Below are 25212 nucleotides of genomic sequence, written 5' to 3' on the forward strand. Positions count from 1 at the left end.
CCAGCCACGTAGTATATTAACACGTAGTATATTGCCTAGTTACGTAGTATAGTGCCCAGCCATGTAGTATATTGCCCAGCCACGTAGTATATTAACACGTGGTATATTAACACGTAGTATATTGCCTAGTTACGTAGTATATTGTCCAGTCACGTAGTATATTGCCAAGCTATGTAGTATATAGCAGAGCTACGTAATATATTGTCCAGTCACGTAGTATATTGCCCAGCCACGTAGTATATTGCCCAGCCACGTAGTATATTAACACGTAGTATATTACCCAGCCACGTAGTATATTAACACGTAGTATATTACCCAGCTACGTAGTACAGTTAGGGCCAGAAATATTTGGACAGTGACACAAGTTTTGTTATTTTAGCTGTTAACACATAGTATATTGCCCAGCTACGTAGTATATTGCCCAGCTACGTAGTATATTACCCAGCCACGTAGTATATTGTCCAGCCACGTAGTATAATGCCCAGTCACGTAGTATATTGCCCAGCCACGTAGTATATTACCCAGCTACGTAGTATATTGCCCAGCTATGTAGTATATTGCCCAGTGACGTAGTATATTACCCAGCCACGTAGTATATTACCCAGCCACGTAGTATATTACCCAGCTACGTAGTATATTGCCCAGTCACGTAGTATATTGCCCAGCCACGTAGTATATTGCCCAGCCACGTAGTATATTACCCAGCCACGTAGTATATTGCCCAGTCACGTAGTATATTACCCAGCCACGTAGTATATTGCCCAGTCACGTAGTATATTGCCCAGTCACGTAGTATATTGCCCAGCCACGTAGTATATTGCCCAGCCACGTAGTATATTACCCAGCTACGTAGTATATTGCCCAGTCACGTAGTATATTGCCCAGCCACGTAGTATATTGCCTAGTTACGTAGTATATTTCCCAGCTACGTAGTATATTGCCCAGCTACGTAGTATATTGCCCAGCCACGTAGTATATTACCCAGCTACGTAGTATATTGCCCAGTCACGTAGTATATTGCCCAGCCACGTAGTATATTGCCTAGTTACGTAGTATATTGCCCAGCTACGTAGTATATTGCCCAGCTATGTAGTGTATTGCCCAGCCACGTAGTATATTACCCAGCCACGTAGTATATTAACACGTAGTATATTACCCAGCTACGTAGTACAGTTAGGGCCAGAAATATTTGGACAGTGACACAAGTTTTGTTATTTTAGCTGTTAACACATAGTATATTGCCCAGCTACGTAGTATATTGCCCAGCTACGTAGTATATTGCCCAGCCACGTAGTATATTAACACGTAGTATATTGCCCAGCCACGTAGTATATTAACACATAGTATATTGCCTAGTTACGTAGTATATTACCCAGCTACGTAGTATATTGCCCAGCCACGTAGTATATTACCCAGCTACGTAGTATATTGCCCAGCCACGTAGTATATTAACACGTAGTATATTGCCTAGTTACGTAGTATAGTGCCCAGCCATGTAGTATATTGCCCAGCCACGTAGTATATTAACACGTGGTATATTAACACGTAGTATATTGCCTAGTTACGTAGTATATTGTCCAGTCACGTAGTATATTGCCAAGCTATGTAGTATATTGCCCAGTCACGTAGTATATTGCCCAGTCACGTAGTATATTGCCCAGCCACGTAGTATACAGCACAGAGCCACATAGTATATTGCCCAGTGATGTAGTATATTGCCCAGTGACGTAGTATATTGCCAAGCTATGTAGTATATAGCAGAGCTACGTAGTATATTGCCCAATCACATAGTATATTGCCCAGACACGTAGTATAAAGCACAGAGCCACGTAGTATATTGCCCAGCCACGTAGTATACAGCACAGAGCCACGTAGCATATTGCCCAGCCCATGTAGTATATTGCCCAGCCACGTATGACACAGGTTAAAAAAATAAAAAATAAACATATACTCACCTTCCGCAGGCGCGTTGTAGCACTGTCGCCTCTGTGGGGTGCAGGCGGCATCTTCCGGTCCGAGGGCGTGCTGACGTTGCGGTCACATGGCCGTGACGTCACGGCAGGTCCTTTTCGCGCAGGCGCACAGGACTTGTGATGACGTCGCGGTCACATGACCGTGACGTCATGGCAGGTCCTTCTGCCAGACCATCCGTGCGACCGGAGCGTGCCGGTTGCATCGCGAGGAGCCGGAAAGGCGGCGTAGGTGAGTATTTAATAATTTTTTATTTTTTTTATTATTTTTAACATTCGATGTTTTTACTATTGATGCTGCATAGGCTGCGTCAATAGAAAAAAAATGTGGTCACACAGGGTTAATAGCAGCGGTAACGGACTGCATTACACCGCGGCATAACGCGGTCCGTTACCGCTGACATTAACCCTGTGTGAGGGCAGACCGGAGGGGAGTATGCGGGCGCTGGGCAGTGAGTGCGGGGAGTAAGGAGCGGCCATTTTCTTCTGGACTGTGACTGCCATGACAGGCAGCTACCGAGACCAATCAGCGAACAAATAACCGTTACAGAAGGACAGACAGACGGAAGTGACCCTTAGACAATTATGTATATAGATAGGAAAAAAACCAATCAGAACTCCTAATGTGAACACGTGCATGCTGCAAGCTGCACCATATAGATAAAAAAGAACACAGCAGCACATGTACATGAATCTGCTGTACATATATGTGCTGCTGTGTTTTTCTTTATCTATCTATCTATCTATCTATCTATCTATCTATCTATCTAGTGAGGCTGTGGCCTCTGATACAGCTAGGGGGCGCTGTTTGTTCTCCCCAGAATGTGCATGCAGACGGATGAAGTCCATAGGTGTGCATGAGAGTCACGGATCTCCGGTCCAGGTTTTCCAGGTGGATGAAGGCCACAGGTTTGTGTGTGTTTAAAAACCCTGCAGTAAGGGGTATGGGTGTGTCAGATGTCAGGCCAGGTGTGCGAGGTGCACGTCAGTGTCATTCTGGTGTGTGCTGGTCTGCAGAGTGCATGGAGGCACAGTCCAGCAGAGCCAGCACCCAGGGCAGCTGAATAGCTTGGCACCCGCAGCGTACACAGAGATGCAAGTCGTCCATGGTACTGGTCTCGGATGTGGACAGTCCTGTGCCCGGAAGTGGATATCCTGTGCCCGTAGGAGTCAGATGTGGACAGTCCTGTGCCCGGAGGTGGATATCCTGTGCCCGTAGGAGTTGGATGTGGACAGTCCTGTGCCCGGAGGTGGATGTTCTGTGCCCGAAGGAGGACTAGCATGTGCAACGAAAGCAAACAGGTGGATATGGTGCCCGGCTGCTATCCGGAGGATATCCTGAACTGTGTACGACTGTGTGAGTAATAAGTCTGTAAGAGACTGTGATACAGCGATGCAGGACACCCATGAGAACTAGTCAGAAGAGGGCTGGCGTGTGCAGTGTCTGCAACATATGAGGCTGTGTGTACGGAGACGTATAGACACTGTGAGATGGCGTGCGGTCGCCCAGGGAAACTGGACAAGGGAAGTCTGGCCTGTTTAGGGACCGCAAATCTAAAGCCATGTGATATGCATTACTTTGAACCGGTGTAAACTGGTCACTGAAGTTCCATGCATTTATGTGAAGTGGACTTTAATGCTGTGAAGAAACACATTAAAAGAGACTTTTGTGTTTGAATTTGTGGGTCACTGCTTCTTCACTGCGTACGATGCTACTGTAGCTTTACAATATATATCTACTAGCTATTGAACCCGTTCTACGCCCGGGTGGCGAGCATTTATATTGGTATATGGTCTCCATCCTGGTATGTGCTGCTCCATCCTGCGTCCCCATCCTGTCATGTGCTGCTCCATCCTGCATTCCCATCCTGTCATGTGCTGCTCCCATCCTGCCCCAATCCTGTCATGTGCTGCTCCCATCCTGCGTCCCCATCCTGTCATGTGCTGCTCCCATCCTGCGTCCCCATCCTGTCATGTGCTGCTCCCATCCTGCCCCCATCCTGTCATGTGTTGCTCCCATCCTGCCCCCATCCTGTCATGTGCTGCTCCCATCCTGCCTCCATCCTGTCATGTGCTGCTCCATCCTGCGTCCCCATTCTGACATGTGCTGCTCCATCCTGCGTCCCCATCCTGTCATGTGCTACTCCATCCTGCGTCCCCATCCTGTCATGTGCTACTCCATCCTGCGTCCCCATCCTGTCATGTGCTGCTCCCATCCTGCCCCCATCCTGTCATGTGCTGCTCCCATCCTGTGCCCCATCCTGTCATGTGCTGCTCCATCCTGCGTCCCCATTCTGACATGTGCTGCTCCATCCTGCGTCCCCATCCTGTCATGTGCTACTCCATCCTGCGTCCCCATCCTGTCATGTGCTACTCCATCCTGCGTCCCCATCCTGTCATGTGCTGCTGCCATCCTGCGCCTCCATCCTGTCATGTGCTGCACCCATCCTGCGTCCCCATCCTGTCATGTGCTGCACCCATCCTGCGGAGGGCGTTAAACTAGAAGAAGAGGGGACGGGAAGAAAAACATTAGACTCGAACAAAGACGACCCAGGAAAACATACTCAGAAGGGAGGTAAGAACATTTCTAAAACAATCCACAGTGAGGAGATTGGAACAAAACAAAATCCTCTAAACTGCATGCTCGCAAACGCCAGAAGCCTGACAAACAAGATGGAAGAACTAGAAGCAGAAATATCTACAGGTAACTTTGACATAGTGGGAATAACCGAGACATGGTTAGATGAAAGCTATGTCTGGGCAGTTAACTTACAGGGTTACAGTCTGTTTAGAAAGGATCGTAAAAATCGGAGAGGAGGAGGGGTTTGTCTCTATGTAAAGTCTTGTCTAAAGTCCACTTTAAGGGAGGATATTAGCGAAGGAAATGAGGATGTCGAGTCCATATGGAAATTCATGGAGGGAAAAATGGTAACAAAATTCTCATTGGGGTCTGTTACAAACCCCCAAATATAACAGAAACCATGGAAAGTCTACTTCTAAAGCAGATAGATGAAGCTGCAACCCATAATGAGGTCCTGGTTATGGGGGACTTTAACTACCCGGATATTAACTGGGAAACAGAAACCTGTGAAACCCATAAAGGCAACAGGTTTCTGCTAATAACCAAGAAAAATTATCTTTCACAATTGGTGCAGAATCCAACCAGAGGAGCAGCACTTTTAGACCTAATACTATCTAATAGACCTGACAGAATAACAAATCTGCAGGTGGTCGGGCATCTAGGAAATAGCGACCACAATATTGTGCAGTTTCACCTGTCTTTCACTAGGGGGACTTGTCAGGGAGTCACAAAAACATTGAACTTTAGGAAGGCAAAGTTTGACCAGCTTAGAGATGCCCTTAATCTGGTAGACTGGGACAATATCCTCAGAAATGAGAATACAGATAATAAATGGGAAATGTTTAAGAACATCCTAAATAGGCAGTGTAAGCGGTTTATACCTTGTGGGAATAAAAGGACTAGAAATAGGAAAAACCCAATGTGGCTAAACAAAGAAGTAAGACAGGCAATTAACAGTAAAAAGAAAGCATTTGCACTACTAAAGCAGGATGGCACCATTGAAGCTCTAAAGAACTATAGGGAGAAAAATACTTTATCTAAAAAACTAATTAAAGCTGCCAAAAAGGAAACAGAGAAGCACATTGCTAAGGAGAGTAAAACTAATCCCAAACTGTTCTTCAACTATATCAATAGTAAAAGAATAAAAACTGAAAATGTAGGCCCCTTAAAAAATAGTGAGGAAAGAATGGTTGTAGATGACGAGGAAAAAGCTAACATATTAAACACCTTCTTCTCCACGGTATTCACGGTGGAAAATGAAATGCTAGGTGAAATCCCAAGAAACAATGAAAACCCTATATTAAGGGTCACCAATCTAACCCAAGAAGAGGTGCGAAACCGGCTAAATAAGATTAAAATAGATAAATCTCCGGGTCCAGATGGCATACACCCACGAGTACTAAGAGAACTAAGTAATGTAATAGATAAACCATTATTTCTTATTTTTAGTGACTCTATAGCGACAGGGTCTGTTCCGCAGGACTGGCGCATAGCAAATGTGGTGCCAATATTCAAAAAGGGCTCTAAAAGTGACCCTGGAAATTATAGGCCAGTAAGTCTAACCTCTATTGTTGGTAAAATATTTGAAGGGTTTCTGAGGGATGTTATTCTGGATTATCTCAATGAGAATAACTGTTTAACTCCATATCAGCATGGGTTTATGAGAAATCGCTCCTGTCAAACCAATCTAATCAGTTTTTATGAAGAGGTAAGCTATAGGCTGGACCACGGTGAGTCATTGGACGTGGTATATCTCGATTTTTCCAAAGCGTTTGATACCGTGCCGCACAAGAGGTTGGTACACAAAATGAGAATGCTTGGTCTGGGGGAAAATGTGTGTAAATGGGTTAGTAACTGGCTTAGTGATAGAAAGCAGAGGGTGGTTATAAATGGTATAGTCTCTAACTGGGTCGCTGTGACCAGTGGGGTACCGCAGGGGTCAGTATTGGGACCTGTTCTCTTCAACATATTCATTAATGATCTGGTAGAAGGTTTACACAGTAAAATATCGATATTTGCAGATGATACAAAACTATGTAAAGCAGTTAATACAAGAGAAGATAACGGGAAACCACTGGGTAAATCTGACAGGGAGAAGGACTTGGGGATCCTAGTTAATGATAAACTTACCTGGAGCAGCCAGTGCCAGGCAGCAGCTGCCAAGGCAAACAGGATCATGGGGTGCATTAAAAGAGGTCTGGATACACATGATGAGAGCATTATACTGCCTCTGTACAAATCCCTAGTTAGACCGCACATGGAGTACTGTGTCCAGTTTTGGGCACCGGTGCTCAGGAAGGATATAATGGAACTAGAGAGAGTACAAAGGAGGGCAACAAAATTAATAAAGGGGATGGGAGAACTACAATACCCAGATAGATTAGCGAAATTAGGATTATTTAGTCTAGAAAAAAGACGACTGAGGGGCGATCTAATAATCATGTATAAGTATATAAGGGGACAATACAAATATCTCGCTGAGGATCTGTTTATACCAAGGAAGGTGACGGGCACAAGGGGGCATTCTTTGCATCTGGAGGAGAGAAGGTTTTTCCACCAACATAGAAGAGGATTCTTTACTGTTAGGGCAGTGAGAATCTGGAATTGCTTGCCTGAGGAGGTGGTGATGGCGAACTCAGTCGAGGGGTTCAAGAGAGGCCTGGATGTCTTCCTGGAGCAGAACAATATTGTATCATACAATTATTAGGTTCTGTAGAAGGACGTAGATCTGGGTATTTATTATGATGGAATATAGGCTGAACTGGATGGACAAATGTCTTTTTTCGGCCTTACTAACTATGTTACTATGTTACTATGTTACTAGGGTAATTGGTCGCCAGAAAGGCTGCCTGCTATGTAATGGCTATTGGGCACACTGCAGCGACGCGATAAACTACTTCCACTCAGGCAGGAACAATAATTGTCAACGCCGCAGTCGCTACAATGACACCCAAATGCCAGCACACGGTATGCTGCCACCAGCTTCATTTAAACGGGTCCGAAGCTAACCCAAAACAGTAGCGTAATTCCCTTCAGAAGACTTAGGGTACGTTTTAGAACAGGAAGAACGAACTAGTACTTTAAATATTTTTACTCCGAAAGATAAGGCAGTGTTTATAAAAAGTTATATAAAGATGTTACAATATGAGACAATTGAAAATATGTACAAAGGTAATTATAAAAATACAGGGATTACATGAGAAATCAACACTTGCATGTGTTCAGAGCATTGCAAGCAACCAGGCTAGTTGGTGGAGTTTCCATCTGTCCCAGTGCATCAGGCTAGCTGTCAGGGCTTCCCAGGTAAAAAAAAAAAACTAACTGCTGGGGTCTGTCACAAACAGTATTCCATGTATTTATATTGTTTATATTATAGTCGTTATTTTTGGTATTTCATGTCGTTGTTTTGATTGAGACTATATTGTTATGTGGTTTCCTGCAGTGAATGCATAAATCGCTGTGATTCTTGTTATGCTGCTACTCGCTGATATTATACTATATATAGGGCGCCAGTGGTTTTTATGCAGTGTTGGCGCAGTTTGTACTATCTCCCTGTGTTCCCTTTACATATGTCTCTATTGTCATTTTCTGCCCTCAATTAAAATGGCCGCTGGTGTACTTCCGGTTATGCGCGGTACGCGTCATCGTACTTCCGGTCCGCGATTCTGTGCTGACACACACGGGCCCATGTGTGAGAGGCACAGACAGGTGCGGCCGGTTACGTTGATGCGTCCGCCTATTGGTGCGGCATTGGGGGTCGGCCTCTATATAATCCACCGGCCTCTGTACCTGGCACGCCCCCTGAGGAAGGACTTGTACCGAAACGCGCGTTGGGGTGGGTTGGAGCTGGTGCGGTCCCCTGTACTCCTGTGGTATGTGCACCTTTACTACCGTTATTGATATCTGCCTATGGGTATTATTGATTGCGATATTATAGAACTGCATGATTTTTTCTTTAACCCTGTGACAGTGTTATACAATGTTTATGTGTGCCTACCATTAGCATCCCATAGGTTTTTCTTGTGGGGTGTTTGTGGTATTGTCATCTGGGGGATCTGTATCCACCTCCTAGTTAGCACGAGGTCTCGTTTTACGTCCCCTACCTTGCTGTCTTTGTCCACTGTTTTATTGTTTTTCTAATAAAGATACAAATTTTCTATGATATTCTGGACTTGTACACTATTTGTTTCATGGTTTTGCTGTCCGAAAGATAAGGCAGTGTTTATAAAAAGTTATATAAAGATGTTACAATATGAGACAATTGAAAATATGTACAAAGGTAATTATAAAAATACAGGGATTACATAAGAAATCAACACTTGCATGTGTTCAGAGCATTGCAGGCAACCAGGCTAGTTGGTGGAGTTTCCATCTGTCCCAGTGCATCAGGCTAGCTGTCAGGGCTTCCCAGGTAAAAAAAAAAAACTAACTGCTGGGGTCTGTCACAAACTTATAAACCACAGCCCATGGCATCACCAACAGGGCTGGTTTACCCAGTCCCTCCTCCCTCCTCAACCTTCTAGTTTTCTCCAACAATTCTTATAATTTGTGTATTTTCGGTCTAGAACATGTCAGAATCATAACACACCCAGCATTCATCTTGTATTAGGATTTGCTCTCTATAGATACTAAACTCAGGCTAGTAGGGATAGGATTTGCTCTCTATAGATACTAAACTCAGGCTAGTAGGGACACTCCATTCCAGCGTAATCCATATTCTGTCCGTGTTGGACTTGGAGACTCCTGCTTACAGTGATGGATAGATGCGCCGATGGACGTTAGAAATATGTATTTATTATGCTCTTAGCCCAAGTCGTTGGCCCAATATCTTGCAATATTAGGACAAAGGACTTCATGTTTTACAAGAACTTCTAAAGCCAGATATAGCTGGACAGAGGGGAGGGGGACAAGTAACTTGCTTCGAGCCTGGAATTTATGGCCAGGGCAATAAAACCATACCATACATTCGGAAGCACACAGAAAAGCAAAGAGCCAGAGAGAGAAGGGGGGTTTTTATCCCCCAGCATGGGCTGAAGGACAAAGCTACAACATCATATTATTTTTCATACAATATTGTGACATGTGCATGGAGGCATACTGTGGGGTTCTGCCTCCCTAGCGCAGACCAAAAGGGGGAGGTGTGAGGAAAATGTATGTCACGATAATGTAAAAACCATAGTTGAGGTATTTTTGCACTTCTGACCATGGTCCCAAAAGCATGGCAGCTGTAAAAAACCCCTCACTTCCCCCCCCCCCTGAATACAACAAACCAGCCCTATGGCAGACACTGGGTAATTTGAAGCTAGTGTGTGAGCAGGGTGAAGCTTTAAACTGCAGGTGACCAATCCTGCAAAGCCACCTGTGGTCCCTCCCTTCTCAGTCATGAATTTCTCTGTCTCCGGGGTCTGAAAACGTAAAGATCTCTGACCTCAGTGAATATCATTAACCAGCCCTTTAGTGATTTCCTGAGGCTGGAGTATATAAGCCCCCACACTTAACCCAGCCTGCAGTCTGAGTCTGAGTTTTTTTTGCCTGAGGAGCTGTACTATGCATTGGGACATTTGGGAGCTCTGCCTGCAGCATGGTTTTGCCTGACATGAACTGAGAACATGTGAGTTTTACCTTTTCTCATTTAATCCCTTTATTTTATAATTACCTTGTCTCTTGTGTAACATCCTTGTAATATTTTTCATAAACACTGCCTAATTTTAATGGAGTAAAATACTTAAAATACTAGATTCGTTCTTCCTGCTCTAAAACGTACCCTGAGCCTTCTGAAGGGAATTATGCTACTGTTTTGGGTTAGCTTCAGACCCGTTTAATAGAAGCTAATGGCAGCATACCGTGTGCGGTGCCTTTGAGTGGCGTTGATAATTATTGTTCCTGCCTGAGCGGGAGTAGATATATTGCGTCGCTGCAGCGTACCCAATAGCCAGTACATAGCAGGGAGCCTTTCTGGTGACTAATTACCCTAGGTGCAGTACCTAATCTGACCTGAGGGTAAGGGGGCGCCAGGGAGCTGCACGTTCAAGCAGAACTGAAAAGCTGGATATACATAAATCCCTGCAGTTCGTGGTATATTGAAGAGCAGAATAAGCCCCTGCTGTAAACTAAGAGGTCCATAGACTTGTGTTTTGTTTTGTTTTTTCATCACATTGTAGCAGTGGAGGGGTAACTAAGATAAGCCCCCCTGCACATGTGATAGCCGTCTGTTGGCCTAAAGTCACCCCGATCCGTGACGTGGGGGTGACGGTCACGGTGTGAATCGTGACAGTCCTTCATTCAGACTCCAGCCAAAGCAGAGTGGACCTCCGGAAACACGGGGTGGTACCGAAAGAGGTACCCCAGATTGGTAGACCCCGTTACACCCTGTCTGTTTTGTCCCTGCGTTTTCTGATGTTTTTCATCTGTGACATTTTATCCATAATTTATTTAATCTGTGACATTGATAAAATGTCTTTGCTATATGCATTATGCTATATGCATTTCTTTACCATAGAGGATAACTTCTTTAATAACCCCTTAGTCCTCATCCAGGGGCAAAAACATTTTGAGATCATGAGAGAACATTCCAGGTTGCACTCCTAAATATGAACTGGTTTTGCTTAGTAACCCAAGGATGGAAGCTATGTCAGGAAGATATTCAATAGAATTTTGTCCGCAAGCTACACAGTAACTGCCCAGAGAGCTCGAAGTCAACAATCATTGACGTATTATTCCTCCAGGTCCTGAAAGTCACCGGGCAACATAACTCCTCAAGTGACATCAGTGCTGGTCAGAGGCTTGACTCCCGATAATTACCACTAGGGCATAAATACTGGCTGAGACCTGAGTAGTGACACAAGATTGGGGTTGTCTGAGGAGATCAGGAAGGTAGGACATGATGGTGGCTTGCTCTTTTGTGGACTCGTAAAGCAACTTGGATCCTATGTATGGAGACTCAAGTTCCATAAGGTCTTAAACTGATATGTTATATTATTAGGATGATTTCTACTTATTTGGTTTGGTCTCTAATTATACTTACGTGTGTCTCTGTTGTTGCTGAGTTTTTTCCAACTCAGATGTGAATAAACTGTACAGATAGAGTGACGGCACAGCGGTGATATACTGTACAGATAGCGTGTGACAGCACAACGGTGATATACTGTACAGATAGCGTGTGACGGCACAGCGGTGATATACTGTACAGATAGCGTGTGACAGTACAGCGGTGATATACTGTACAGATAGCGTGTGACAGCACAACGGTGATATACTGTACAGATAGCGTGTGACGGCACAGCGGTGATATACTGTACAGATAGTGTGTGACAGTACAGCGGTGATATACTGTACAGATAGCGTGTGACAGCACAACGGTGATATACTGTACAGATAGCGTGTGACGGCACAGCGGTGATATACTGTACAGATAGCGTGTGACGGCACAGCGGTGATATACTGTACAGATAGCGTGTGACGGCACAGCGGTGATATACTGTACAGATAGCGTGTGACGGCACAGCGGTGATATACTGTACAGATAGCGTGTGACAGTACAGCGGTGATATACTGTACAGATAGCGTGTGACGGCACAGCGGTGATATACTGTACAGATAGCGTGTGACGGCACAGCGGTGATATACTGTACAGATAGCGTGTGACAGTACAGCGGTGATATACTGTACAGATAGCGTGTGACGGCACAGCGGTGATAGACTGTACAGATAGCGTGTGACGGCACAGCGGTGATATACTGTACAGATAGCGTGTGACGGCACAGCGGTGATATACTGTACAGATAGCGTGTGACGGCCCAGCGGTGATATACTGTACAGATAGCATGTGACGGCACAGCGGTGATATACTGTACAGATAGCGTGTGACGGCACAGCGGTGATATGCTGTACAGATAGCGTGTGACGGCACAGCGGTGATAGACTCTACAGATAGTGTGTGACGGCACAGCGGTGATATACTGTACAGATAGCGTGTGACGGCACAGCGGTGATATACTGTACAGATAGCGTGTGACGGCACAGCGGTGATATACTGTACAGATAGCGTGTGACGGCACAGCGATGATATACTGTACAGGTAGCGTGTGACGGCACAGCGGTGATATACTGTACAGGTAGCGTGTGACGGCACAGCGGTGATATACTGTACAGATAGTGTGTGACGGCACAGCGGTGATATACTGTACAGATAGCGTGTGACGGCACAGCGGTGATATACTGTACAGGTAGCGTGTGACGGCACAGCGGTGATATACTGTACAGATAGAGTGACAGCACAGCGGTGATATACTGTACAGATAGCGTGTGACGGCACAGCGGTGATATACTGTACAGATAGTGTGTGACGGCACAGCGGTGATATACTGTACAGATAGTGTGTGACGGCACAGCGGTGATATACTGTACAGATAGCATGTGACGGCACAGCGGTGATATACTGTACAGATAGCGTGTGACGGCACAGCGGTGATATACTGTACAGATAGCGTGTGACGGCACAGCGGTGATATACTGTACAGGTAGCGTGTGACGGCACAGCGGTGATATACTGTACAGGTAGCGTGTGACGGCACAGCGGTGATATACTGTACAGATAGCGTGTGACGGCACAGCGGTGATATACTGTACAGATAGTGTGTGACAGTACAGCGGTGATATACTGTACAGATAGTGTGTGACAGTACAGCGGTGATATACTGTACAGATAGCGTGTGACGGCACAGCGGTGATATACTGTACAGATAGCGTGTGACGGCACAGCGGTGATATACTGTACAGATAGCGTGTGACGGCACAGCGGTGATATACTGTACAGATAGCGTGTGACGGCACAGCGGTGATATACTGTACAGATAGTGTGTGACGGCACAGCGGTGATATACTGTACAGATAGCGTGTGACGGCACAGTGGTGATATACTCTACAGATAGTGTGTGACGGCACAGCGGTGATATACTGTACAGATAGCGTGTGACGGCACAGCGGTGATATACTGTACAGATAACGTGTGACGGCACAGCGGTGATATACTGTACAGATAGCGTGTGACAGTACAGCGGTGATATACTGTACAGAAAGCTGTGACGGCACAGTGGTGATATACTCTACAGATAGTGTGTGACGGCACAGCGGTGATATACTCTACAGATAGTGTGTGACAGTACAGCGGTGATATACTGTACAGATAGTGTGTGACAGCACAGCGGTGATAGACTGTACAGATAGCGTGTGACAGTACAGAGGTGATATACTGTACAGTTAGCGTGTGACGGCACAGCGGTGATATACTCTACAGATAGCGTGTGACGGCACAGCGGTGATATACTCTACAGATAGCGTGTGACGGCACAGCGGTGATATACTCTACAGATAGCGTGTGACGGCACAGCGGTGATATACTGTACAGATAGTGTGTGACGGCACAGTCGTAAAGAACATTATTGTTGGAGGAAGAGAATAGAAGAAAACAAGTTAACAATAGAGAGAGATAGGAGAGCAGACCTCATGGGAGAGTCAGGCCCAGAGAAGACCACCAAGCTGACAGCTGCTGCCCATTTTCTGATCTGCGCAGTTAGGCTACGTTCACACTAGCGTTCGGCTAGTGTGCGTCGCGCTAGCGTCGGGCGACGCAGCGGCGACGCACGCGTCATGCGCCCCTATGTTTAACATGGGGGACGCATGCGTTTTTGCTTGTTGCGTTTTCCGACACGTGCGTCTTTTTTGACGCTAGCGTCGGACCAAGAAAACGCAACAAGTTGCATTTTTCTTGCATCCGATTTTCGTCAAAAAACGACGCACGCGTTGAAAAACGCAGCGTTTTTGCGTGCGTTTGCACGCGTTTTTCGGTGCATTGTGCGTCGCGTCGCCGACGCAGCGGCGCACAACGCTAGTGTGAACGTAGCCTTATGCTGTTGTGGGTGTAATTTAATTTTTTGCATTTGCATAAACAGGTCATTCATATTTGTTTTGTAAATGATGAGCTCTGTGACTGCCTGACGAAGTGTGGTGTCACCTTGCAGAACTTTAGCTGTTTGATCTGTCTGATGTGAGGTGTGGACACGCTCCACCGGTCCAGTGTCTGCTGTCTGAGTGGAGGTCTTGTGTTATCCTTACATTTTTGGGTCTTTCCTTTCTGTGAAGGTGGCAGTTGTGGTAGAGTAAACCATCATTGACTTCCATGATGGCCTCGCACGGCGTGTGCCCCACACAGTACAGATCTTTACGATGGGGTACAGTGTGTTCTTCATCAGGATCCCACCAGTTCCCATCTATTCAGCCGCAGCCAGATCTGCTGAAGTCACTGTGACATTTCGAAGGTCATGTTGGTGATACAGAATGCTCACCACAGTCCTAGGAGACTCCAGAGTGTTTGGCCTCTCTTCAGGGTAATGAGAGGCTTCGCAGTTCCTGTGACTTGCAGCTAAATAACTGGTTGTAAGTAGAATTTAAGTAGAATTTCCCTTTCAAATTTGCCGAAGACAGAAAACAAAAATTTCTGAACAATCGCTCATCGCAGATAGGTTTGAGTGAAACCATACAGATCAAATCCATGGAGATTGATGGCCGGATGCCTTGTATAAACACCCCGGATTGTGAGCAATGTCTCCACAGATCTGAGAAGGTTTTTGGTTCCCTCAGGTGATATCTCGCTGCAGGTCGGGTAACCTGTTTGGTTGGGTGCATGTATATTTGTGATCTTCTTCTTTGGGCTTTTCTAGAATTTCTTTCCACTGATCTATGAGGAAAGTTCTGATATAAACTCTGTTTTCTGATTACGTGGTTTCGTCCGTGACGCAAAGATCGGACACGTTCCTCTCATTCTGCAAGTCACTCAGAAGACGTCCCATCCCTAATGTGTGGAATGCTGGATGTATCCATGCACCCCAGTAATGACCTGAACCCCTACACCGCACATAGAAGTCAGCAGAGAGAGCATAGAGACATGTGAGCCCTCAATGCCAGGTGGCTGCAGCACAGGAAACATGCACAGTATGATAGGAGCCAGCTCTATATGCACTGGATAAGGAATAGTCATAGATGTCCACAAAGATATCGAAGGTCCTTCAACATAACAGGCGCACGACCCTGAGGGGCTGGATGTTCCCAGACTATAGAACCACAAATCATGTTGTGCCACTTTTATGCCACGTGTGAAGGATATGCCTTAAACATTAGTGAGTTCCTTCCACCTCGAGGTTCTCCTTATGCGGGATACCACCTCTGTGTGGGGCCGACAGATCTGAGACATTGAGTTTTGGGTCATGTCAAAGCTTAGATGACTTCTGGGATTCTCTACGTTCGACATGTAGAGGACAGTAGTCAGATATTATTAGGATTCTACGGAAAACCTGAAGAGACAGTGGCTCCAAGAGTAAAATCGGGAACGAAGCTTTCCCACCACCCGGACGTGCATACTAGTCAGATTCACTCATGGACTCATTGATGGTCGTATAAAGGAGTTCTTTTTTTCTCCTTTTACATTGTTGGTTACATTTAGATGTGGTTTTGAGTCTTTATAATTTTGTAGTTTTCATACATTATGTAGCACATTATTCTGTAAAATGCTTAAATATCATCAGATTTCTATGGTCGTGTACTGTGCAAAGCTTCCAGTCCCAGAGGCAGAAAAACAGGTCTGTAACATTACAGATCTCTGACGTTGGCCACTATATATGCGGCACTTCTCTATACAGGCTCCTCCGTGTGTCACTGTACGAAGGAGGCACTTTTCTCTATTGGCTTCTCCTCCATGTGTCACTGTAGGAAGGAGGCACTTTTCTCTATAGGTTGCTCCTCCGTGTGTAACTGTAGGAAGGAGGCACTTTTCTCTATTGGCTTCTCCTCCATGTGTCACTGTAGGGAGGAGGCACTTTTCTCTATAGGTTGCTCCTCCGTGTGTAACTGTAGGAAGGAGACACTTTTCTCTATAGGTTCTTCCTCCATGTGTCACTGTAGGGAGGAGGCACTTTTCTCTATTGGCTTCTCCTCCATGTGTCACTGTAGGGAGGAGGCACTTTTCTCTATAGGTTGCTCCTCCGTGTGTAACTGTAGGAAGGAGGCACTTTTCTCTATTGGCTTCTCCTCCATGTGTCACTGTAGGGAGGAGGCACTTTTCTCTATAGGTTGCTCCTCCGTGTGTAACTGTAGGAAGGAGACACTTTTCTCTATAGGTTCTTCCTCCATGTGTCACTGTAGGGAGGAGGCACTTTTCTCTATTGGCTTCTCCTCCATGTGTCACTGTAGGAAGGAGGCACTTTTCTCTATAGGTTGCTCCTCCGTGTGTAACTGTAGGAAGGAGGCACTTTTCTCTATTGGCTTCTCCTCCATGTGTCACTGTAGGGAGGAGGCACTTTTCTCTATAGGTTGCTCCTCCGTGTGTAACTGTAGGAAGGAGACACTTTTCTCTATAGGTTCTTCCTCCATGTGTCACTGTAGGGAGGAGGCACTTTTCTCTATAGGTTCTTCCTCCATGTGTCGCTGTAGGGATGAGGCACTTTTCTCTATTGGCTTCTCCTCCATGTGTCACTGTAGGGAGGAGGCACTTTTCTCTATAGGTTCTTCCTCCATGTGTCGCTGTAGGAAGGAGGCACTTTTCTCTATAGGTTCTTCCTCCATGTGTCGCTGAAGGGAGGAGGCACTTTTCTCTATAGGTTCTTCCTCCATGTGTCGCTGTAGGGAGGAGGCTCTTTTCTCTATAGGTTCCTCCTCCATGTGTCACTGTAAGAAGGAGGCCTTTTTCTCTATAGGTTCTTTCTCCATATGAACCTGTAGGAAGGAGGCACTTTTCTGTATGGGTTCCTCCCCCATGTGTCACTGCAGGAAGGAGGCACTTTCCTCTATAGGTTCTTCCTCCATGTGTCACTGTAGGAAATAGGCACTTTTCTGTATGGGTTCCTCCTCCATGTGTCACTGTAGGAAATAGGCACTTTTCTCTATAGGTTCTTCCTCCATGTGTCACTGTAGGAAGGAGGCACTTTCCTCTATAGGTTCTTCCTCCATGTGTCACTGTAGGGAGGAGGCACTTTTCTCTATAGGTTCTTCCTCTATGTGTCACTGTAGGGATGAGGCACTTTTCTCTATTGGCTTCTCCTCCATGTGTCACTGTAGGGAGGAGGCACTTTTCTCTATAGGTTGCTCCTCCGTGTGTAACTGTAGGAAGGAGACACTTTTCTCTATAGGTTCTTCCTCCATGTGTCACTGTAGGGAGGAGGCACTTTTCTCTATAGGTTCTTCCTCCATGTGTCACTGTAGGAAATAGGCACTTTTCTCTATTGGCTTCTCCTCCATGTGTCACTGTAGGGAGGAGGCACTTTTCTCTATAGGTTCTTCCTCCATGTGTCGCTGTAGGAAGGAGGCACTTTTCTCTATAGGTTCTTCCTCCATGTGTCGCTGAAGGGAGGAGGCACTTTTCTCTATAGGTTCTTCCTCCATGTGTCGCTGTAGGGAGGAGGCTCTTTTCTCTATAGGTTCCTCCTCCATGTGTCACTGTAAGAAGGAGGCATTTTTCTCTATAGGTTCTTTCTCCATATGAACCTGTAGGAAGGAGGCACTTTTCTGTATGGGTTCCTCCTCCATGTGTCACTGCAGGAAGGAGGCACTTTCCTCTATAGGTTCTTCCTCCATGTGTCACTGTAGGAAATAGGCACTTTTCTGTATGGGTTCCTCCTCCATTTGTCACTGTAGGAAATAGGCACTTTTCTCTATAGGTTCTTCCTCCATGTGTCACTGTAGGAAGGAGGCACTTTTCTGTATGGGTTCCTCCTCCATGTGTAACTGTAGGAAGGAGGCACTTTCCTCTATAGGTTCTTCCTCCATGTGTCACTGTAGGGAGGAGGCACTTTTCTCTATAGGTTCTTCCTCTATGTGTCACTGTAGGGATGAGGCACTTTTCTCTATTGGCTTCTCCTCCATGTGTCACTGTAGGGAGGAGGCACTTTTCTCTATAGGTTGCTCCTCCGTGTGTAACTGTAGGAAGGAGACACTTTTCTCTATAGGTTCTTCCTCCATGTGTCACTGTAGGGAGGAGGCACTTTTCTCTATAGGTTCTTCCTCCGTGTGTAACTGTAGGAAGGAGGCACTTTTCTCTATTGGCTTCTCCTCCATGTGTCACTGTAGGGAGGAGGCACTTTTCTCTATAGGTTGCTCCTCCGTGTGTAACTGTAGGAAGGAGACACTTTTCTCTATTGGCTTCTCCTCCATGTGTCACTGTAGGGAGGAGGCACTTTTCTCTATAGGTTGCTCCTCCGTGTGTAACTGTAGGAAGGAGACACTTTTCTCTATAGGTTCTTCCTCCATGTGTCACTGTAGGGAGGAGGCACTTTTCTCTATAGGTTCTTCCTCCATGTGTCGCTGTAGGGATGAGGCACTTTTCTCTATTGGCTTCTCCTCCATGTGTCACTGTAGGGAGGAGGCACTTTTCTCTATAGGTTCTTCCTCCATGTGTCGCTGTAAGAAGGAGGCACTTTTCTCTATAGGTTCTTCCTCCATGTGTCGCTGAAGGGAGGAGGCACTTTTCTCTATAGGTTCTTCCTCCATGTGTCGCTGTAGGGAGGAGGCTCTTTTCTCTATAGGTTCCTCCTCCATGTGTCACTGTAAGAAGGAGGCATTTTTCTCTATAGGTTCTTTCTCCATATGAACCTGTAGGAAGGAGGCACTTTTTTGTATGGGTTCCTCCTCCATGTGTCACTGCAGGAAGGAGGCACTTTCCTCTATAGGTTCTTCCTCCATGTGTCACTGTAGGAAATAGGCACTTTTCTGTATGGGTTCCTCCTCCATGTGTCACTGTAGGAAATAGGCACTTTTCTCTATAGGTTCTTCCTCCATGTGTCACTGTAGGAAGGAGGCACTTTTCTGTATGGGTTCCTCCTCCATGTGTAACTGTAGGAAGGAGGCACTTTCCTCTATAGGTTCTTCCTCCATGTGTCACTGTAGGGAGGAGACACTTTTCTCTATAGGTTCTTCCTCTATGTGTCACTGTAGGGATGAGGCACTTTTCTCTATTGGCTTCTCCTCCATGTGTCACTGTAGGGAGGAGGCACTTTTCTGTATGGGTTCCTCCTCCATGTGTCACTGCAGGAAGGAGGCACTTTCCTCTATAGGTTCTTCCTCCATGTGTCACTGTAGGAAATAGGCACTTTTCTGTATGGGTTCCTCCTCCATGTGTCACTGTAGGAAATAGGCACTTTTCTCTATAGGTTCTTCCTCCATGTGTCACTGTAGGAAGGAGGCACTTTTCTGTATGGGTTCCTCCTCCATGTGTAACTGTAGGAAGGAGGCACTTTCCTCTATAGGTTCTTCCTCCATGTGTCACTGTAGGGAGGAGGCACTTTTCTCTATAGGTTCTTCCTCTATGTGTCACTGTAGGGATGAGGCACTTTTCTCTATTGGCTTCTCCTCCATGTGTCACTGTAGGGAGGAGGCACTTTTCTCTATAGGTTGCTTCTCCGTGTGTAACTGTAGGAAGGAGACACTTTTCTCTATTGGTTCTTCCTCCATGTGTCACTGTAGGGAGGAGGCACTTTTCTCTATAGGTTCTTCCTCCATGTGTCACTGTAGGGATGAGGCACTTTTCTCTATTGGCTTCTCCTCCATGTGTCAATGTAGGGAGGAGGCACTTTTCTCTATAGGTTCTTCCTCCATGTGTCGCTGTAGGAAGGAGGCACTTTTCTCTATAAGTTCTTCCTCCATGTGTCGCTGAAGGGAGGAGGCACTTTTCTCTATAGGTTCTTCCTCCATGTGTCGCTGTAGGGAGGAGGCTCTTTTCTCTATAGGTTCCTCCTCCATGTGTCACTGTAAGAAGGAGGCATTTTTCTCTATAGGTTCTTTCTCCATATGAACCTGTAGGAAGGAGGCACTTTTCTGTATGGGTTCCTCCTCCATGTGTCACTGCAGGAAGGAAGCACTTTCCTCTATAGGTTCTTCCTCCATGTGTCACTGTAGGAAATAGGCACTTTTCTGTATGTCTGTATGGGTTCCTCCTCCATGTGTCACTGTAGGAAATAGGCACTTTTCTCTATAGGTTCTTCCTCCATGTGTCACTGTAGGAAGGAGGCACTTTTCTGTATGGGTTCCTCCTCCATGTGTAACTGTAGGAAGGAAGCACTTTCCTCTATAGGTTCTTCCTCCATGTGTCACTGTAGGGAGGAGGCACTTTTCTCTATAGGTTCTTCCTCTATGTGTCACTGTAGGGATGAGGCACTTTTCTCTATTGGCTTCTCCTCCATGTGTCACTGTAGGGAGGAGGCACTCTTCTCTGTAGGTTGCTCCTCCGTGTGTAACTGTAGGAAGGAGACACTTTTCTCTATAGGTTCTTCCTCCATGTGTCACTGTAGGGAGGAGGCACTTTTCTCTATAGGTTCTTCCTCCATGTGTCACTGTAGGGATGAGGCACTTTTCTCTATTGGCTTCTCCTCCATGTGTCACTGTAGGGAGGAGGCACTTTTCTCTATAGGTTGCTCCTCCGTGTGTAACTGTAGGAAGGAGACACTTTTCTCTATAGGTTCTTCCTCCATGTGTCACTGTAGGGAGGAGGCACTTTTCTCTATAGGTTGCTCCTCCGTGTGTAACTGTAGGAAGGAGACACTTTTCTCTATAGGTTCTTCCTCCATGTGTCACTGTAGGGAGGAGGCACTTTTCTCTATAGGTTCTTCCTCCATGTGTCACTGTAGGGATGAGGCACTTTTCTCTATTGGCTTCTCCTCCATGTGTCACTGTAGGGAGGAGGCACTTTTCTCTATAGGTTGCTCCTCCGTGTGTAACTGTAGGAAGGAGACACTTTTCTCTATAGGTTCTTCCTCCATGTGTCACTGTAGGGAGGAGGCACTTTTCTCTATAGGTTCTTCCTCCATGTGTCGCTGTAGGGATGAGGCACTTTTCTCTATTGGCTTCTCCTCCATGTGTCACTGTAGGGAGGAGGCACTTTTCTCTATAGGTTCTTCCTCCATGTGTCGCTGTAGGGAGGAGGCACTTTTCTCTATAGGTTCTTCCTCCATGTGTCACTGTAGGGATGAGGCACTTTTCTCTATTGGCTTCTCCTCCATGTGTCACTGTAGGGAGGAGGCACTTTTCTCTATAGGTTGCTCCTCCGTGTGTAACTGTAGGAAGGAGACACTCTTCTCTATAGGTTCTTCCTCCATGTGTCACTGTAGGGAGGAGGCACTTTTCTCTATAGGTTCTTCCTCCATGTGTCGCTGTAGGGATGAGGCACTTTTCTCTATTGGCTTCTCCTCCATGTGTCACTGTAGGGGGGAGGCACTTTTCTCTATAGGTTCTTCCTCCATGTGTCGCTGTAGGAAGGAGGCACTTTTCTCTATAGGTTCTTCCTCCATGTGTCGCTGAAGGGAGGAGGCACTTTTCTCTATAGGTTCCTCCTCCATGTGTCACTGTAAGAAGGAGGCATTTTTCTCTATAGGTTCTTTCTCCATATGAACCTGTAGGAAGGAGGCACTTTTCTGTATGGGTTCCTCCCCCATGTGTCACTGCAGGAAGGAGGCACTTTCCTCTATAGGTTCTTCCTCCATGTGTCACTGTAGGAAATAGGCACTTTTCTGTATGGGTTCCTCCTCCATGTGTCACTGTAGGAAATAGGCACTTTTCTCTATAGGTTCTTCCTCCATGTGTCACTGTAGGAAGGAGGCACTTTTCTGTATGGGTTCCTCCTCCATGTGTCACTGTAGGGAGGAGGCACTTTTCTCTATAGGTTCTTCCTCCATATGTCCTTGTTGGTAGGGGAAACATTTCACTATTGGCTGGTCCACCCTGTATTCATAGAATACAGGGACATAGAGATGCACTGGAATATAGAGATGTAGCTTCGTGTACGTGTACACTGTCCCTGAAATGAAGAATACCAATCATATTCAAGTACAGAATATGTGGCCATTCTTGACATTGCAGCCTGTGCCTCATTGCTACAGCTGACTGCCGTGCAAAAGATTGGGTGTTTGATTCCTGGGGAAATTAAACTTCCAAAAAAGTGAAGAATGAGGTACTTAAATGAATGCAAGCATGTGAAGAGCACAGAAAGATGCTGGCCCCTCTCCCCTACTGAGTAGCACAGGCAGTGAACCTGCATGGGAAGAATATCAGACATCACAGATACGAATTGAAAGTCAGGACATCGCCCCAAATAGCGCCACCTACCAACAGATCTGCAGGAATCTCATCCTGTCTACTGAGGAATAACTGTCTGTTTCCTTCTAGAAAACGATGAGGATGATGAATCTGCTGCTGGGGGTGCTGGGCCTCACCTTATGCTCAACTCTATGTCAAGGACAAAGTGAGTAAAAAAATATTCTCCAACTCAAAAACCTCCAGAACATAAGTGATGGCACGGATTATCCAGATCGCAAAAACACCCGACCTTCTCATCAACCAAAATCTAGAAGTAACCACTCAACACTGTACAGTGAGCGCAGAACTCCATGATATCCAGACCTGACACTACAGCATTTATTGCTTCTGACAACCCACCTGTATATCCTGTGTGAGGTAATAAGCCCCGCCCCCAGTGATGACATCACTGATATAATGATGAGACCACACCCCTTATATTCCTGCCCCGCCCCTCATCTATCACTGCTGACTACCTGCCTGTGTACATGTGAGAGGTTATCAGCCCCACCCCCAGTGATGACATCACTGATATAATGGTGAGACCACACCCCTTATACTCCTCCCCACCCCTCATCTATCACTGCTGACAACCTGCCTGTGTATACGTGAGAGGTTATAAGCCCCGCCCCCAGTTATGATATCACTGATATAATGGTGAGACCACACCCCTTATACTTCAGCCCCGCCCCTCATCTATCACTGCTGACAACCTGCCTGTGTATATGTGAGAGGTTATCAGCCCCGCCCCCAGTGATGACATCACTGATGTAATGGTGAGACCACACCCCTTATACTTCAGCCCCGCCCCTCATCTATCACTGCTGACAACCTGCCTGTGTATACATGAGAGGTTATAAGCCCCGCCCCCAGTTATGATATCACTGATATAATGGTGAGACCACACCCCTTATACTCCAGACCCGCCCCTCATCTATCACTGTTGACTACCTGCCTGTGTACATGTGAGAGGTTATCAGCCCCACCCCCAGTGATGATATCACTGATATAATGGTGAGACCACACCCCTTATACTCCTCCCCACCCCTCATCTATCACTGCTGACTAACTGCCTGTGTACACGTGAGAGGTTATAAGCCCCGCCCCCAGTTATATCACTGATATAATGATGAGACCACACCCCTTATACTTCAGCCCTGCCCCTCATCTATCACTGCTGACAACCTGCCTGTGTATATGTGAGAGGTTATCAGCCCCGCCCCCAGTGATGACATCACTGATATAATGATCAGACCACACCCCTTACACCCCAGCACCACCCCTGATGATAGCATTACTGACATATGACATGAGACCACACCCCTTATACTCCGCCCCGCCCCTCATCCATCACAGCTGACTACCTGCCTGTATACATGTGAGAGGTTATCAGCCCCGCCCCCAGTGATGACATCACTGATATAATGATCAGACCACACCACTTACACTCCAGCCCCGCTGTTATGACCTGGTGGTTAGGACAATAATGGACCTGGTGGTTAAGAGCACACGGAATGACCTGATAGTTACTAATGATACAGGGCAAGCTCTGGGACGTGGAAACTCTGCTGACCGCAATCCCTAATCCTATCAACCACACTAGAAATAGCCGTGGATTGCTCCTAACGCTCCCTATGCAACTCGTCACAGCCTAAGAAACTAACTAGCCCTAAAGATAGAAAAATAAAGCCTACTTTGCCTCAGAGGAATTCCCTAAAGGAAAAGGCAGCCCCCCACATATAATGACTGTGAGTTAAGATGAAAATTACAAACACAGAGATGAAATAGATATAGCAAAGAGAGGCCCGACTTACTGAACAGACAGAGGATAGGAAAGGTAACTTTGCGGTCAGCACAAAAACTACAAAAAGACCACGCAGAGGGCGCAAAAAGACCCTCTGCACCGACTCACGGTGCGGAGGCGCTCCCTCTGCGTCCCAGAGCTTCCAGCAAGCAAGACAAAAATCAATATAGCAAGCTGAACAGAAAAATAGCAAACAAGAGAAAAACAAGCAGGAACTTAGCTTCTGCTGGGAAGACAGGTCCCAAGAACGATCCAGGAGCGAACTAGACCAATACTGGAACATTGACAGGTGGCATGGAGCAATGATCTAAGTGGAGTTAAATAGAGCAGCCAGCTAACGAATTAACCTCGTCACCTGTGGAAGGAAACTCAGAAGCCGCAGCCCCACTCACAACCACCAGAGGAAGCCCATGGACAGAACCAGCCGAAGTACCATTCATGACCACAGGAGGGAGCTTGACAACAGAATTCACAACACCCCGCCCCTGATGATAGCATTACTGATATATGACATGAGACCACACCCCTTATACTCCGCCCCGCCTCTCATCTATCACTGCTGACTACCTGCCTGTGTACATGTGAGAGGTTATCAGCCCCGCCCCCAGTGATGACATCACTGATATAATGATTAGACCACACCCCTTACATTCCAGCCCCGCCCCTGATGATAGCATTACTGACATGTGACATGAGACCACAGCCCTTATACTCCAGCCCCGCCTCTCATCTATCACTGCTGACAT

General features: G+C 46.3%; 1 protein-coding gene across 1 annotated transcript in view; it reads left to right on the top strand.

The window, feature by feature from the left end:
• The first annotated feature begins 3251 nt into the window (after positions 1 to 3251).
• The window catches only part of LOC138671871 (mucin-2-like), a 32342-nt gene continuing 10381 nt past the window's right edge, over positions 3252 to 25212 (top strand). The window contains exon 1 of the mRNA XM_069760002.1: positions 3252 to 3327. Coding sequence (XP_069616103.1) covers positions 3252 to 3327 — 76 coding nt within the window. The remainder of the gene's footprint in view (positions 3328 to 25212) is intronic.

This window comes from Ranitomeya imitator, chromosome 3 (assembly GCF_032444005.1).
Source record: "Ranitomeya imitator isolate aRanImi1 chromosome 3, aRanImi1.pri, whole genome shotgun sequence".
NCBI classification, from domain to species: Eukaryota; Metazoa; Chordata; class Amphibia; order Anura; family Dendrobatidae; genus Ranitomeya; species Ranitomeya imitator.